At 38.2% G+C, this 13,514-nt stretch overlaps 1 protein-coding gene across 2 annotated transcripts in view; it reads left to right on the top strand.

Moving 5' to 3' along the window:
* Positions 1-736: 736 nt before the first annotated feature.
* LPCAT2 (lysophosphatidylcholine acyltransferase 2) overlaps positions 737-13,514 on the top strand; it is a 60,935-nt gene continuing 48,157 nt past the window's right edge. The window contains exons 1-5 of one of the 2 annotated variants that reach the window (XM_057712069.1): positions 737-1,041; positions 7,719-7,858; positions 9,550-9,767; positions 11,066-11,178; positions 13,096-13,156. In XM_057712069.1, the coding sequence (XP_057568052.1) occupies positions 871-1,041; positions 7,719-7,858; positions 9,550-9,767; positions 11,066-11,178; positions 13,096-13,156 (703 nt within the window). In that variant the 5' untranslated portion in view covers positions 737-870. The remainder of the gene's footprint in view (positions 1,042-7,718; positions 7,859-9,549; positions 9,768-11,065; positions 11,179-13,095; positions 13,157-13,514) is intronic. The other variant, XM_057712068.1, reaches the window with a different exon arrangement.

Genomic DNA, 13,514 nt, shown 5'->3' with positions numbered 1-13,514 from the left:
CTGCCTCTCAGCCATTCAGGGCTTGACCAACTGGTCTCGGGTCCCAGGAAAATCCTCCCCCTGACCCCCACCAGCAAACAGATAGGCCCTTGGACTTCCTCAGGGTGAAGTGGAGCCACAGCCCAAGTCACTTCCCTTTCTGAGGCCAGGTTCCTCATCTAGTGCAGAGGGCAATGGTGGTTTTGTCTTTTTCAATTTTCCTTTGGAGAACTATCTCCCCATTGTCAGTCCATATTTTGAGTGAAGAGATTCCACTCCTGGTACCAATTTCTATATGTCAGGATTCTTTCAGCTGTAACTGATAAACATCCCACTCAAACGGGTTTAAACAAAAGCAAGACATACACCAGAAGTCAAACTCACCCTGGATAATTAACCCACTTAATGGAACAGCCCAGGGGTTGCTCTTCAAATTGCTGGATTCCGGTTCTGTTTATCTAAGTTCTGTTTATCCCCGTATTACAAAAGGGGGCAGCGAAGGCTCCTGGAGACAGTGATTTGGCCAACGTCAAAGAGCCAGTAAAAGCGAAAGGAAAGCCAGGTCAGCCTGACCCTAAAGCGGAGAACTCAGCCTGAACTGTCTCTCACTGGGGATGCGTCGCTCTGATAGAAAAACATTCACCTCCGAGGGGGCAGAGCTATTAATCCCAAGAGGAAGAACCAGACACCTAAAAGGGTGTGGCTGTCCTCAGGGGGGTGGGGCCAGAGCCTGGGCGTGTTCAGAGCCAGAGGGGGCGGGGCTGCTAGGTAACTTTGGCGCCTGCGCAGAGGCCCCGGACTCCTGAGTCGTTCCCGCTCAGTCTTGACTGCAGCGCCCGCTCGCGCGCTCCGCGTGGGTCACTTCTCTCTAGTCAGACGCCAGCCTCGGCCATGAACCGGTGCGCTGAGGCGGCGGCGGTGGCGGCCTCCGTGCCGGGGGCGGGCGTCGGGAATGCGGGGCTGCGGCCGCCCATGGTGCCCCGCCAAGCGTCCTTCTTCCCGCCGCCTGTGCCCAACCCCTTCGTGCAGCAGACGCGGCTGAGCGCGGCGAGGCGCATGCAGGTGTGGGGCCAGGGTCTGACAGGGGAGGCAGAGCCAGGTGAGGGAAGCGAGTCTGAGGGAGGAGGCAGGTCCAGGGGAGGGACTTAAATCTGAGAAGGGACGCGGATTCAGGTGAGGGACGTCTCGCAGGAGAGGCAGATCCAGGTGAGGGGCGTGGGTCTGAGGGAGGAGGCAGAGCCAGGGGCGGGGCGTGGGTCTGAGAGAGGAGGCAGTTTGAGGGGGCCATGGGTCTGTCAGGGAAGGTTGTCGTCAGAGGGGAGTGTGGGTGTGAAGGGGAAGTGGCTGAGGGAGGCGTGAGTCTGGGAAGCAAGGCTCTGAGGAAGAAAGAGATGTAGATCTGAGAGGGGAGGCTTTCGAAGGGCCCGGGAGTCTGCAGGGGGCAGAGATGCGGGGCTGAGAATTGAGGACCTTTGGAGGGTGGCCTGGGGGCGTGTGTGAGAAGAGAAGATGAAAAGAACATGTGGGTCTTGGAGAAAGGTCCTAAACGGGAGGAAGCTGAGCAGGCCAGTGGCAGAGGAAACATTCCATGCAGAGAAGAGGGAATGACTCTGGGAGAACTTCAACCTGAGTGTGTGAAAGTGTAGTGGGAGGTCCACACTACCACGGAAGAGTGGGTTTGGGGAAATTTTTGTTGTTGTTTTGCCTTAGGGAAGGAGAGATGTCAGTTTGGGATGGGAAGAGTAGGAGAAGGCAGAGAACCCAGGTCTGGAATTAGAAGAAGAAAGGCTGGGATGATCTGGCTGAGCAGGGGCATCAAGGATGGGGAATCACAGCCTAAGAAAAGGGATGATATGGGAGCTGAAAGTATTCAAGAGTTTTCGGTCCTGAATCAGTTTTTACCCAAACACTTCTAGATTCAAGGACAAGAGGTAGCTCAGACTTTCTTTCACTGTTTCAAAGTGGCTATATACAAGAAGGAAGTTCCTGTCCTTTTTTCTTGTAAAGCGCTGCATTTACCACTAGCACTTACACTCACTCTTTGGACTTCCTCTTTGGTGAAGTTAGTGATCAGAGAACAAGATAGACTATGCAGGCTGCATTTCTTCTTTGTGTTCTGCATGGAAAAAATGGTTTCAGTGTTTTCCTATCCATCCCACCCATTATTTACTTTGGATTTGAAATCCAAAGTAATTTTTGCACAGCATAGTTGTAGGCACTGAGACTGTTGTCCTCTACAATGGAGGCAGGTTCAGTGCTGGGCTAAGCAGCGTGGGGTGATGGTTAGAATAGTGGTAAATGAGTGTCTGGTTGAAGAAAGGTGTAAGAGAGGAAGAAAAAGATAATGTAGTAATACCTCTTTGTAAAGAAACTACATGTTTACAATTTGTTCTTCATGTCTTTAAATGGATAGATTATTCCCTTTATATCTTAAAACTTCTGAAACACTTAATAAATGCATTGATTATCATTCAAGATTCTTTTTGGTCTGATTTAGTCAAATCAGTCATACTTAAATGAAAGTATGTCTGTCTATTTGGCTTCATGTTTTGAAGAGGCTCAAAGTGGCATATTTATAAGTATTTATATTGTACTAGGAGTAAATTACTAAGTTTTCGAGTGTTTTTTTTTTTTTAAATAGCATTCCTGCAACCATTTAGAGAGCACTTCCAGATAACTCTATAAGAGCTGTAGTATAATGGAAAGATCACTAGTCTTGATCAGAAAATCTGCTCAGGTCCTGCCGTTTATTAGTTGTATGACTTTGGCCAAGTCACTTAACCTCATCTATTAAATTGGAATAATAATTCATCAAAGGAGGATTAAAATTTAAGTGAGAACGTGTGAAAGAATCTCGTATTGTTTGTTGATCCTAATATTGATAGTTACTCTATTTGTTACCTACAAATTGTATACTGTACTTAAAATTTACCACTTAGATTGGAGAGAAATGAATATGGTCTCAATATTTTTTGAAAAGTTAATAATGCATGTAGACCAGAGATTCCAAAGTAGTTTCAATGGCTTGAATAGTCTGGGTAAAAGGAAAATTTAAATAGACATGATTGAAAAACAGTGTTGTCTGTATTATCCAGTTTAAAAGGTTGATATACTTGCGTTTAAGTGTGACTCAATATGATTAAATCAGACTAAAAAATCCTAAATGATGATCAGCGTCTTGCTTAAGGACTGTTGTCACTTTTGCATCTCATTATAGGGCTTAGCTTTACTGCTCCCCTTCTCTTTTTGACTGTTTAAGGGTCCGCTACATAGTGGCATGTAAAAAATTAGCCTAGATTTTATTTCCTTAATAGTATATGGAATTAAAATGATGGTTGGTTGTAATTGTGGGGTCATTTGCCATACCAAAAGTATTTGTTGGATGCCTACTATGTGCCAGGCACACTGTTAATCTCTGGAGACATAGCAACGAACAAGAGAAATAAGGACCCCGCCTATGTAAAGCTTGTATTTCACTGAAAAAGTTAAACAAGCAAATATAGAAGTATATAATTCCATGTTTTAGTAAGTGCTATGAAGAAAGTCCGGAGAGGAAAATATTCCCAATAGAGTGTTGAAAGAAGGCCTTCCTATAGAAATGACATATTACCAAATGGAAATATGATGGGTAATCCTCTTAATTTGACAGTTACTCAAAATTGATTTTGTCATCTTAATAATGTTTAAAGATTAAAATTTTAATTCAACTTTATATAGTAGCAGCAAACAATTGCAAAAAGAAATTAAATGATCTCATAATAGCAATAAAATAACATTAAATACATAGGAATACATTAACCAAAAGCATGTAAGGCTACTACAGTGAAAACAGCAAAACACTGTTGTGAGAAATTAATGAAGATTTACATAAAATGAAGAGATATACCATGTGTATAAGTTGGAAGAATCAACATTATTAAGATGATAATTCCTCCCAAATTGTTGTATAGATTCATCAAAATCTCAACAAAAATCCCAACAGGCTTTTTGTTTGTGTGGAAACTAATTCTGAAATTTATGTGGAAAGGCAAAGGATCTATATTAGCTCAAAAAAAGTTTGAAAAAGTTGGAAGACATACACTACCTTATTTCAAGACTTACTACAAAGCTGCAGCAATTAAGAGAGTAGGGTGGGGCTTCCTAGGTGACGCAGTGGTTAAGAATCCGCTTGCCAATGCAGGGGACACGGGTTCAATCCCTGCTCCAGGAAGATCCCACATGCCGCGGAGCAACTAAGCCCGTGTGCCAATAAAAAAAAAAAAAAAAAAAGAAAAAAAAAAAGAGAGTAGGGTAGTATTGACAGAAGGACAAATGAATAGGTCAATTGAACAGAATAGAGAGCCCACAAGTATGTTCAATTGGCTTTTGACAAAGTGGCCAAGGAAATTTATTGGGGAATGTCAAGTCTTTTCAAAAATTGTTCTGGGGATTGTGGTCCAATGGTTAGGACTCAGCACTTTCATTGCTGGGGCTGGGGTTCAATCCCTGGTCAGGGAACTAAGATCCTGTAAGCCGAGTGGCACAGCCAAAAAAAACAAAACAAGAGGGGGCAGATTTGGTTCTAGAACAACTAGATAAATCTATGGATAAAAATGAAATGTGATCCCTACTGGTCATGACACAGGAAGTAATTTAAGATGGATCATAGACTTGAGCATAAAAGCAAAACCCTTGTATCTTCTAGAAGAAGAAAATGCAAAATATCTTAATGATCTTGAGATAGGTAAAGATTTCTTAGAAAGAATGCAGAAGAGAACTAAACAGAAAATAAAAATTGATAAATTAGTCTTCATCAGAATTAAATTCTTCTCATCAAAGGATACCATTAAGAAAATGAAATGGCAAACCATGGACTGGGAGAAAATATTTTCAATACATACATTGAAAAAGGGCTTGTAAACAGAATATATAAAGAACTACTACAAATTGATAAGAAAAGAACTAACAACCCAATAAAAGTGTTTGACCTGTTGAACAGACAGGCTAAAGGGATGACCAGTAAGCACATGAAAAAATGTGCTCAACATCATTGTTCATCAAGGAAATATGAATTAAACCACAATGAGATACCATTTTATACCCACTAGAATGGCTACAAAGGCTGACAACACTGAATGTTGATGAGGATGTGAAGCAACAGGAACTTTCATACTTTGTTGGTGGAGATATAAAATGATATAACCACTTTGGAAAACAATTTGGCAAGTTCTTTAAGCATTTCCTGGCCAGACAATTTCACTTCCCATGAAATGAAAATGTATGTCCACACAGAGACTCAAACATTAATGTTTACTCATAATAGCTAAAAACTTATAATAGGCTAAATGTCCCTGAACAGGCTAGTGGATAGATTAACTGTAATATATTCATACAATGGAATATTACTCTGCAATTAAAAAGACTACACTGTATGACAACATGGTTGAATCTCAAAAACATGAAGTGAAAGAAGCCAGTCATAAAAGAGTACATACTGTGTGGTTTCATTAATGTGAAAATATATGATAGGCAAAAACTATAGTGAAAGAAAGAGTGTCAGTGGTTGCCATACACTGAGGATATATTGACTGCAAAGAGGCATAAGGGACTTTTTGGGTGATGGAAGTGATCTATATCTTGATTATGGTGGTGTCTGCACAGGGTTATACATTTGAAAAACTCATACTCTATATACTTAAAATAGTGTTTTATTTTATGTAAATTATGCCTTAATAAAATTGGTTTTTTTAAAAAGACCACAAACACCAAATATCAGCTAGAATGTACAGTGACTAAAATTCTCATATACTACCAGTGACACTTTAAAATGATAGAACCACTTTGGAAAACTGACCTGTTTCTTATAAAGTTAAACTACATCTATGACCCAGCAATTCCACTCCTAGGTATTTACCTAAGAGAAATGAAAACAACTATTCCCAAAAAGGCTTGTATAAGAATGTTTATAGTGGCTTTATTCATAATAGCCCACAACTGGAAACAGCCCAAATGTTCATCAAGAGGAGAATAGACATATTGTCATATGGTCATACAGTGGAATAATACTCTGCAGTCAGAAAGAGTGACTTACTGATATTGAAAGCAACATAGTCAGATTTCAAAAACATTATGTTAAGTGGAAGAAGTGAGACACAAGAATGTATAATGTGTGGTTCTGTTTATATGACACTCAAGAACATGAGAAACTAATATATGGTGATAGACATTCAGCATTGGTTGACTAAGAGGATAGGGATTGACTGGAAGAGGTATGAGGTGACTTTGTGAGTGGCAGATGTGTTCTGTCTTGATGGGGTAATGGTTACAAGGGTATACATTTATCAAAACTCATTGAATTATACACTTAAGATCTGTAAATTTCCTTGTGTGTAAGTTTTTTTGTTTTTGTTTTTATAAATGTATTTATTTATTTATTTTATTGGCTGTGTTGGGTCTTTTTTGCTGTGTGCGGGCTTTCTTTAGTTGTGGTGAGTGGGGGCTACTCTTCCTTGTGTTGCGCTGGCTCCTCATTGCCATGGCTTTTCTTGTTGCGGAGCACGGGCTCTAGGCACATGGGCTTCAATAGTTGCAGCACATAGGCTCAATAGTTGTGGCTCACAGGCTCTAAAGCGCAGGCTCAATAGTTGTGGCGCACGGGCTTAGTTGCTCCGTGGCATGTGGTATCTTCCTGGAGCAGGGATTGAACCCGTGTTCCCTGCATTGGCAGGCAGATTCTTATCCACTGCACCACATAGGAAGCCCTCCTTGTATGTAAGTTTTAGTTGAGACACATGTACACAAATAATTTGATAGAGATCTGATAACTAGAATATTTTTGGCATTTCTCATAAATTATTTGATGATGCTTAGATTCATGTTACAGGCCAGTAGAGACAAGAAGGGCAGCACTGTGTAATTGGCTAAAAAAAAGAAGACAATTTATGATATATAAGGAGAGTTTATTTCACTTGAAAGGCATTATGGGATAGGATTAAGAGCAAGAGCTTTGTAACCACATTGGGTTCAAATCCTGGTTCTGCCGCTTAGTGATCTTAAGCAGTTTAACTTAACTCCCTCTGTGCCACTCTTTTCTTGTATGTAAAACAACTTAAGGTTGTAAGACTCAGATAAGTTACTACATGCCAAGTGCTTAGAGTGCGTGGTACCTAGGAAGAACTCAGTATTATTTGCTGTTCTTATTTATTTAGTTTTATTCTTATTTTTATTTAGTTTTTATTATTTTTGTATTTCCTCTCCCATCTCCTTATTGTTAGTTATGAAGGACAGGCAGGTGTATAAAATAATACATTTACTTCTTCACACTCCAATGCCTTTATTAGTATTCATCCTACTTAATAGCTCTCAAGAAGCTATTTCCCCTCGTACTTTGCTAGCTTCTGCTTGCTTCTTAAAGCAAGATGTTTCAGCTTCAACTCCTCCAGGAAGCTTTCCCTGACTACTAAGTCCAGCAAACCTTTTCTTTGTTCCCCCAGCAGCCCCTATTCACATCACTGATACACAGATCAAGTAGTACTTGGTTTTTCTTCTCTGCTTCTTTTGCTACCTAGTAGGCTTTGTAAGGTCAGATACAATGTCTTATTTTCTTTGTACTTAGATCCTTCTCTGGTGTAGAGTAATGCCCAATCCACCTTTGAGTGAATGCATGAATGGCATAAGATTTTCCTCTTATATATTTCTGTTTGACAACTACAGCATTAAAATAATGTCATCTGTTTTTTTTAATCAACTTTGGCTTTCAGATTTTCCTTCTTGGAATTATCCTGCTTCCAATTCGTGCCCTATTGTTAGCATTAATTTTATTACTGGCGTGGCCATTTGCTGCAATTTCAACAGCATGCTGTCCTGAAAAGCTGATCCACCCAATAACTGGTTGGAAGAGGTAAGAAATAACTATGTCTAAATATTAGATAAATCAAGATAAAGAGGAGTTTATCAAAGTTTAGTCAGTGATCAATAATTATGGCTCTAAATATAGGATATTTTGGAATGTAGTTGTTAGAAGCTACGTCACTATAAATCAAAAACAGGAAGTATGGATGGACTTGGAGACTGTCATACAGAGTGAAGTGAGTCAGAAAGAGAAAAACAAATACCGTATATTAACACATATATGCGGACTGTAGAAAAATGGTACAAATCAACCGGTTTGCAAGGCGGAAATAGAGACACAGATGTAGAGAACAAACATATGGACACCAAGTGGGGAAAGCGGGGAGGGTTGGGGGGAAATGAATTGGGAGATTGGGATACCAAACTGTACGCTCTAAATATATGCAGTTTATTGTATGTTAACTGTATCTCAATAAAAGTTCTAAAATAAATAAATACATACATACATAATGAACACTGAAAAAAAAAGCACCTTGGAATAATGCTTGGCACATAATAAACCTTTAATAAATGACAGACACTCTTACAAAAAAAAAGAACATGAAGTATGGAAATTCTGTGAAGGGGTGAGCTCTTTATCTTTAAATAAATAGAGATCTCAACTCTAAACTACAGGGCAAGAAGAGATCGATCATTTCCCTGTGCCCTCCAGAAAAGTACTTTGGCTTTCTGTGTCTCACTTCTCCTTACTGTGAAATAAAAATTAGAAAAGCTTCCTCAGTAGTTAGTTGCTTAATAGCTCCTCACTATGTTATTATATGAATGTTGAAAGAATTTGATAGGAAGCCCATTTTTTAAAGCTTTCAGTAGAGGTCTTATGGGAGACAGATATTTTTCATGAAAAGCTATATGCTTACTGTGGTACTGAGATGTCCATCATGTGCTTGCACTTCTAGGACTATGTTTTGTTTCTCTACTCGATTGAGTTTATCAAGGACAGAGAGTGGATCTTACTTGTCCTGTGTGTCCAACACAATTCCTGGCACAATTTGATGAATTAACTAATCTTTAATGACAGATTCTTTCTATAGAGTAAACAATTCAATTTCTGGAGTTGAAATTTCTTTGTTCCAGGGAAGTGAAATGGTAAATTTACTTCTTAAGATTCTTGATGATGTCTAAGGGCTATAATGATATATGTAATAAAGCTTACTTTTAAAATTTTATTGCTAAAATAACTCTGAGGACAATTTCCACATGCTAGTTCTAAAAGTGTTTTGGGAGGTAGCAGCACCTTAGTTACACAAATATAGATTTCCAGGGTGACTCCTTTGAAGGTAAGTATTGATTTGGATTTCTCAGTGGGGGATGCATGTTGAAAATTCATTCTTATTACTTTATAGTCACAGAATAATGGAGCCACTTATTAGCCATGTGGCCTTGGGAAAATTACTTCTCTGGGCCTCAGTTTTCTTGTCTGTAAAATGGGGATAATATAATAAATGCTGTCTATTTCATAAAATTGGGCTAAGGATTAAAGAAATTAATATGCATAAAGTACTTAGAACAGTGCCTGGCAGAAAGAGCTCCACTGAAGTGTTAGCTGTTCTTCTTAGCTCATGTTTTAAAATGAAGTGCTCCAACATGTTTTGGTTTTTGCATTGTGCTTTAGAGTAAAACCCTACTGTTAGCTGCAGTTGGCAAAGCTAATTATGTCCTTTTTTGTATTTATTTCCAAAGGAAAATTACTCAGCCAGTCTTGAAGTTTCTAGGCCGTGCCATGTTCTTTTCAATGGGATTTATAGTTACCGTGAAAGGAAAGATCGCCAGTCCTGTGGAAGCACCAATTTTTGTTGTTGCCCCTCATTCAACATTCTTTGATGGAATTGCCTGTGTCATAGCTGGGTTACCTTCTATAGTGTCTCGAAATGAGAATGTGCAGGTGCCTCTGATTGGCAGTAAGTACTTTGTAAGATAACAGAGATAAAATATTTTCATGCTTATGCTTTAAATTTAGAAAATCATGTATAGTTTATTGATAGGCTTTTTAAAAACTTTAAAATAATAAAACACTTCAAACATATTTCCTTGCTTTTAGTGGGGTACTATATCAAAAGAATGAATTTATGAAAAAAGATTAAAGACTTCCCTATCTGTACCCTTATTATGCTTTTTAAGCCTTGCCTCCGTCACTGTACCATCACCTCTTTCTGCTCCTAAATATAGCCAAAAAGAACAGTTTTTAAGTACCAAGCATGGTGAATTTTTTTGAGAGAGAATTTAATCGAAGAATTTGTGAAAGCACCAGTTACATGCTATTTGAATGAATTTCTCTTCAGGGTGTTAGACTGATTAATGCACTGAGTCTTTTCTCCTAAACTCTGTTTTCGTTATTGCCCCCAAATCTCCATGAGGGACCAATGTGTAACTCTTTGAAAATTATGATGTGGAACAATAAATACTTCCTGCCATAAAAAATAACGAAGCAAGTGAAATGTTTTTCCCACCAGTTGCTTTGCCCTCCCCCCAGGGGATTAGTCTCCAAGTAACTGCTCCCAGTTGTCCCAAGGTTATTGCCAAGCATCAAGTGGTGAGAGAGTGGATGTGAAAATTGCCTGATGTTGCCTTGATACTCTGGAGAAATAGTAGTAGTTCTTATAGCTTTGTCATTCAGCTAAGAAAGATACACACTCACTCTCTTTTTTTTAAGGTAACCACATTGCTTTGTGTAATATGACAGTTTCCCCGAAAGTTGTTTAGCAATAGACTTTTGGTAAACTGAGATTTATTTTGTATGTGCTAGGAAGCTACATACTTAAAAGACTATTGCGCTGAAAATGTTAGTAAGATAAATAATAATTACCTCCTACCCACGTGTACTATGACTTCACGTAATCAGTTTGCAGGGTATTCCCAAAATAAAACAAGATAATCTTATAGTATATTCCAAATGTTTAATGTCAATTGAGGAAGAAATCTCTTAGGGAGAAAATTGCATTTGCTTCTTTTCATATTCCTGCTGCTAACTTCTGTTAAATCAATGAAATATTTTTAGGTCTAAATATCCACCTGTCCTTTTGAAACTGAAAGCTAAGTTCTAATAAACTTTGAATTAAAGGGGCTTTTTAAGTTGTTCTCTTTGATTTGCAGTCATTTTAATTTTCCATACAATTTGTTTTATGGTTTATCTGGTTTCATTGCTGTAGTAGCTTTAGCCCCAAAATGACTTAGTTGTGACTTTTCATTTGTTTTAAAGGAATATTGCGGACTCTGCAACCAGTGTTGGTGTCCCGTGTAGATCCAGATTCTCGAAAAAACACAATAAGTGAAATAATAAGGCGGGCCACATCAGGAGGGGAATGGCCCCAGGTAAAACATAGTTTATTTAAATATATTAAAAGTTTATTTACTGTACACTTGTATACATACTCATTTGGATCCACAGATAGCAGCATTGGGGGACACCTTATGCTAGATGTCTTTTGCATAATAAAAGCAGAATAAATGAGTGAGGATTAAGAAGTCTTCTTCCCCATGAGATACTCCATGGACTTAAATGTATCATTTCTTTTTATTCTCCAAACTCTTTGAATTGGTTTTTACTTTGTGTTGTAAAAGCTAATTCTCCACCTCTGAATTTATCGTTTTAAAAATGAGATACTGAAGCTCAGGTATACTCAACAATATGGTGGGTTTATTGTGAAAATGATTAAGATCTTCAGGTTATCTGAAGTATAATCAGATTGTCTTTTTAGTTCAGGGGGCATATCAGAATCACCTATAGAACTTTTTCACATTTTACCATCCCACCACCTCCTTCCCCTGGGATGCTTTTTTGAAGGTGTGGAAGAGGTACATTTATTGCATAAAGAGAGCCTCACGGGTGATTATAATAAGTACCCATCTATCTTTGCCCAGGTGAAAACAAGTGATCTCTAGCAGAACTCATGGTCCTGAGGTGATCTAGCCACTCGTGGCAATGTTGTAGATGTTGAAGTATCAAGAGGCGTACAGCCAGGAGGTTTTAGAAACCAAGGCATGTGAGGAAGGATGTAAAAAGTCACTGGGAAGAAATGACATTTGGAGTAAGGGTGTGATTTTGCTCTTTGGCTCCAGGGAATTTATCTGGGCCTGGTGGGAGCAAGTTAACAAGTGGGCGGGTTTCAGTTCCTTTTGCTCATCTCCGGGAACTTTCCGTCCAGGGTTAGAATGGTGTGATTTGGAATCTCTTTCTGAAATGTTCACGTTATCAGCTAAGCAACCACTTGGGTGGGATATTGTAGAAAGAATTCAAGCTTTAGAGATGCTATATGACTTCTAATGCCCCGTCCAGTTCTTGAGATTCTATGATTCACTCTATATTAATTTATTGTTCATAGTGTATAGAATATCCACTGCATGAATCATATTTGATATTGTATCTGATTGGGATAGGAAACCTGTTTTTTTTTTTTTTTTCAACTGGAGGCTGGAACTGCACCTATTCACAATTTTTATTTTACAAATAACTTATTATTGTGGCAGTGTAGCTTAATAATGTTTTCCCTCTCTAATTATTATAAAATACCCATTACTAACTGCTTTTAGTGCAGATTTTCTTCTTTGTTTCATGTGTTTAGCAGTTTACTCATTGCTAAATTCTAAAAGCTTTAGAAAAATCAAGCTATTTTATTCAGTTAATGGGGAACTACACTGCACATCTTTTGTGTGGAAAACATAAATAAGTATATTAAACACTAAAAACACTTCCTCAAAAAAGGATATTAAATTGTATTCCATGTCAACAAATTCAAGTAAGCGTAAGCATATTGTAGGCATTTTCTCCTTTTTTCTCAGTATATCCCGAAACTATATGTTGTAAGAGGGAATATCATTTAATGGGAAAATTGAAACAAGAAAGTAGGAAATGATTTGGTTAAGGATGTACAGCAGCAATAGAAGAAAGAATTTAATATTGCCTAAAATGCACACTCTGACCATGATTGAGGGTCTACATCTTCTTTTAAGCCTATTCATATCATTAGCATCATCATTAAGAAACATTTACTATGTGTATTCTCTCTTCAAAGCTTTAATTCATTTTCTAGTTATCTTAATGGTCAGACTATACTTCTTTTAGAGCAAAACTGAGTAATCTGATTCTAGCTTTCATTAGAATCAAGTGTTAGCCTTTTTTAAATTTTTGCTTTATAAAAGTTGGCAACTATTTGTGAAGTCATAAGAAAGCAAGTAAAGGGGTATCTATTAATTAGACTGAAATATTAAATCTATTCCTTTTCTCCCAAGATACTAGTTTTCCCAGAAGGTACTTGTACTAATCGGTCCTGTTTGATTACTTTTAAACCAGGTGAGATCAATTAAATTATGTACTGTGACAAAGTAGTATGGAAGATTTCTCAAATGATCTGATAATAAATATACAAAATAACTCATCAGTTTGCGTGGAGCATTTCTTATTTTCTGATGAAATGTTTTTAATGATGTGAAACCATAGAACTCACTCCTTTACTTTCTCTTTTGGTATCATAACCACTTCTTCCTTGGAATGTCCCGTGTGTGTGTGTGTGTGTGTGTGTGTGTGTGTGAGGATGTGGGTGTGTTTGAGCAGAAACCACTAGCAGATTTTTCTTTTCCTCCAAGGATAACCCTCACAGACACTTGGGGTCCTGTGTCCTCAAGTTAGAAAACCTATTTCAATTATCATT

This window comes from Hippopotamus amphibius, chromosome 16, assembly GCF_030028045.1.
Source record: "Hippopotamus amphibius kiboko isolate mHipAmp2 chromosome 16, mHipAmp2.hap2, whole genome shotgun sequence".
Lineage (NCBI taxonomy): Eukaryota > Metazoa > Chordata > Mammalia > Artiodactyla > Hippopotamidae > Hippopotamus > Hippopotamus amphibius.
Note: the sequence above shows the minus strand (reverse complement) of the source record. Positions and strands in the feature narration are given on the sequence as shown.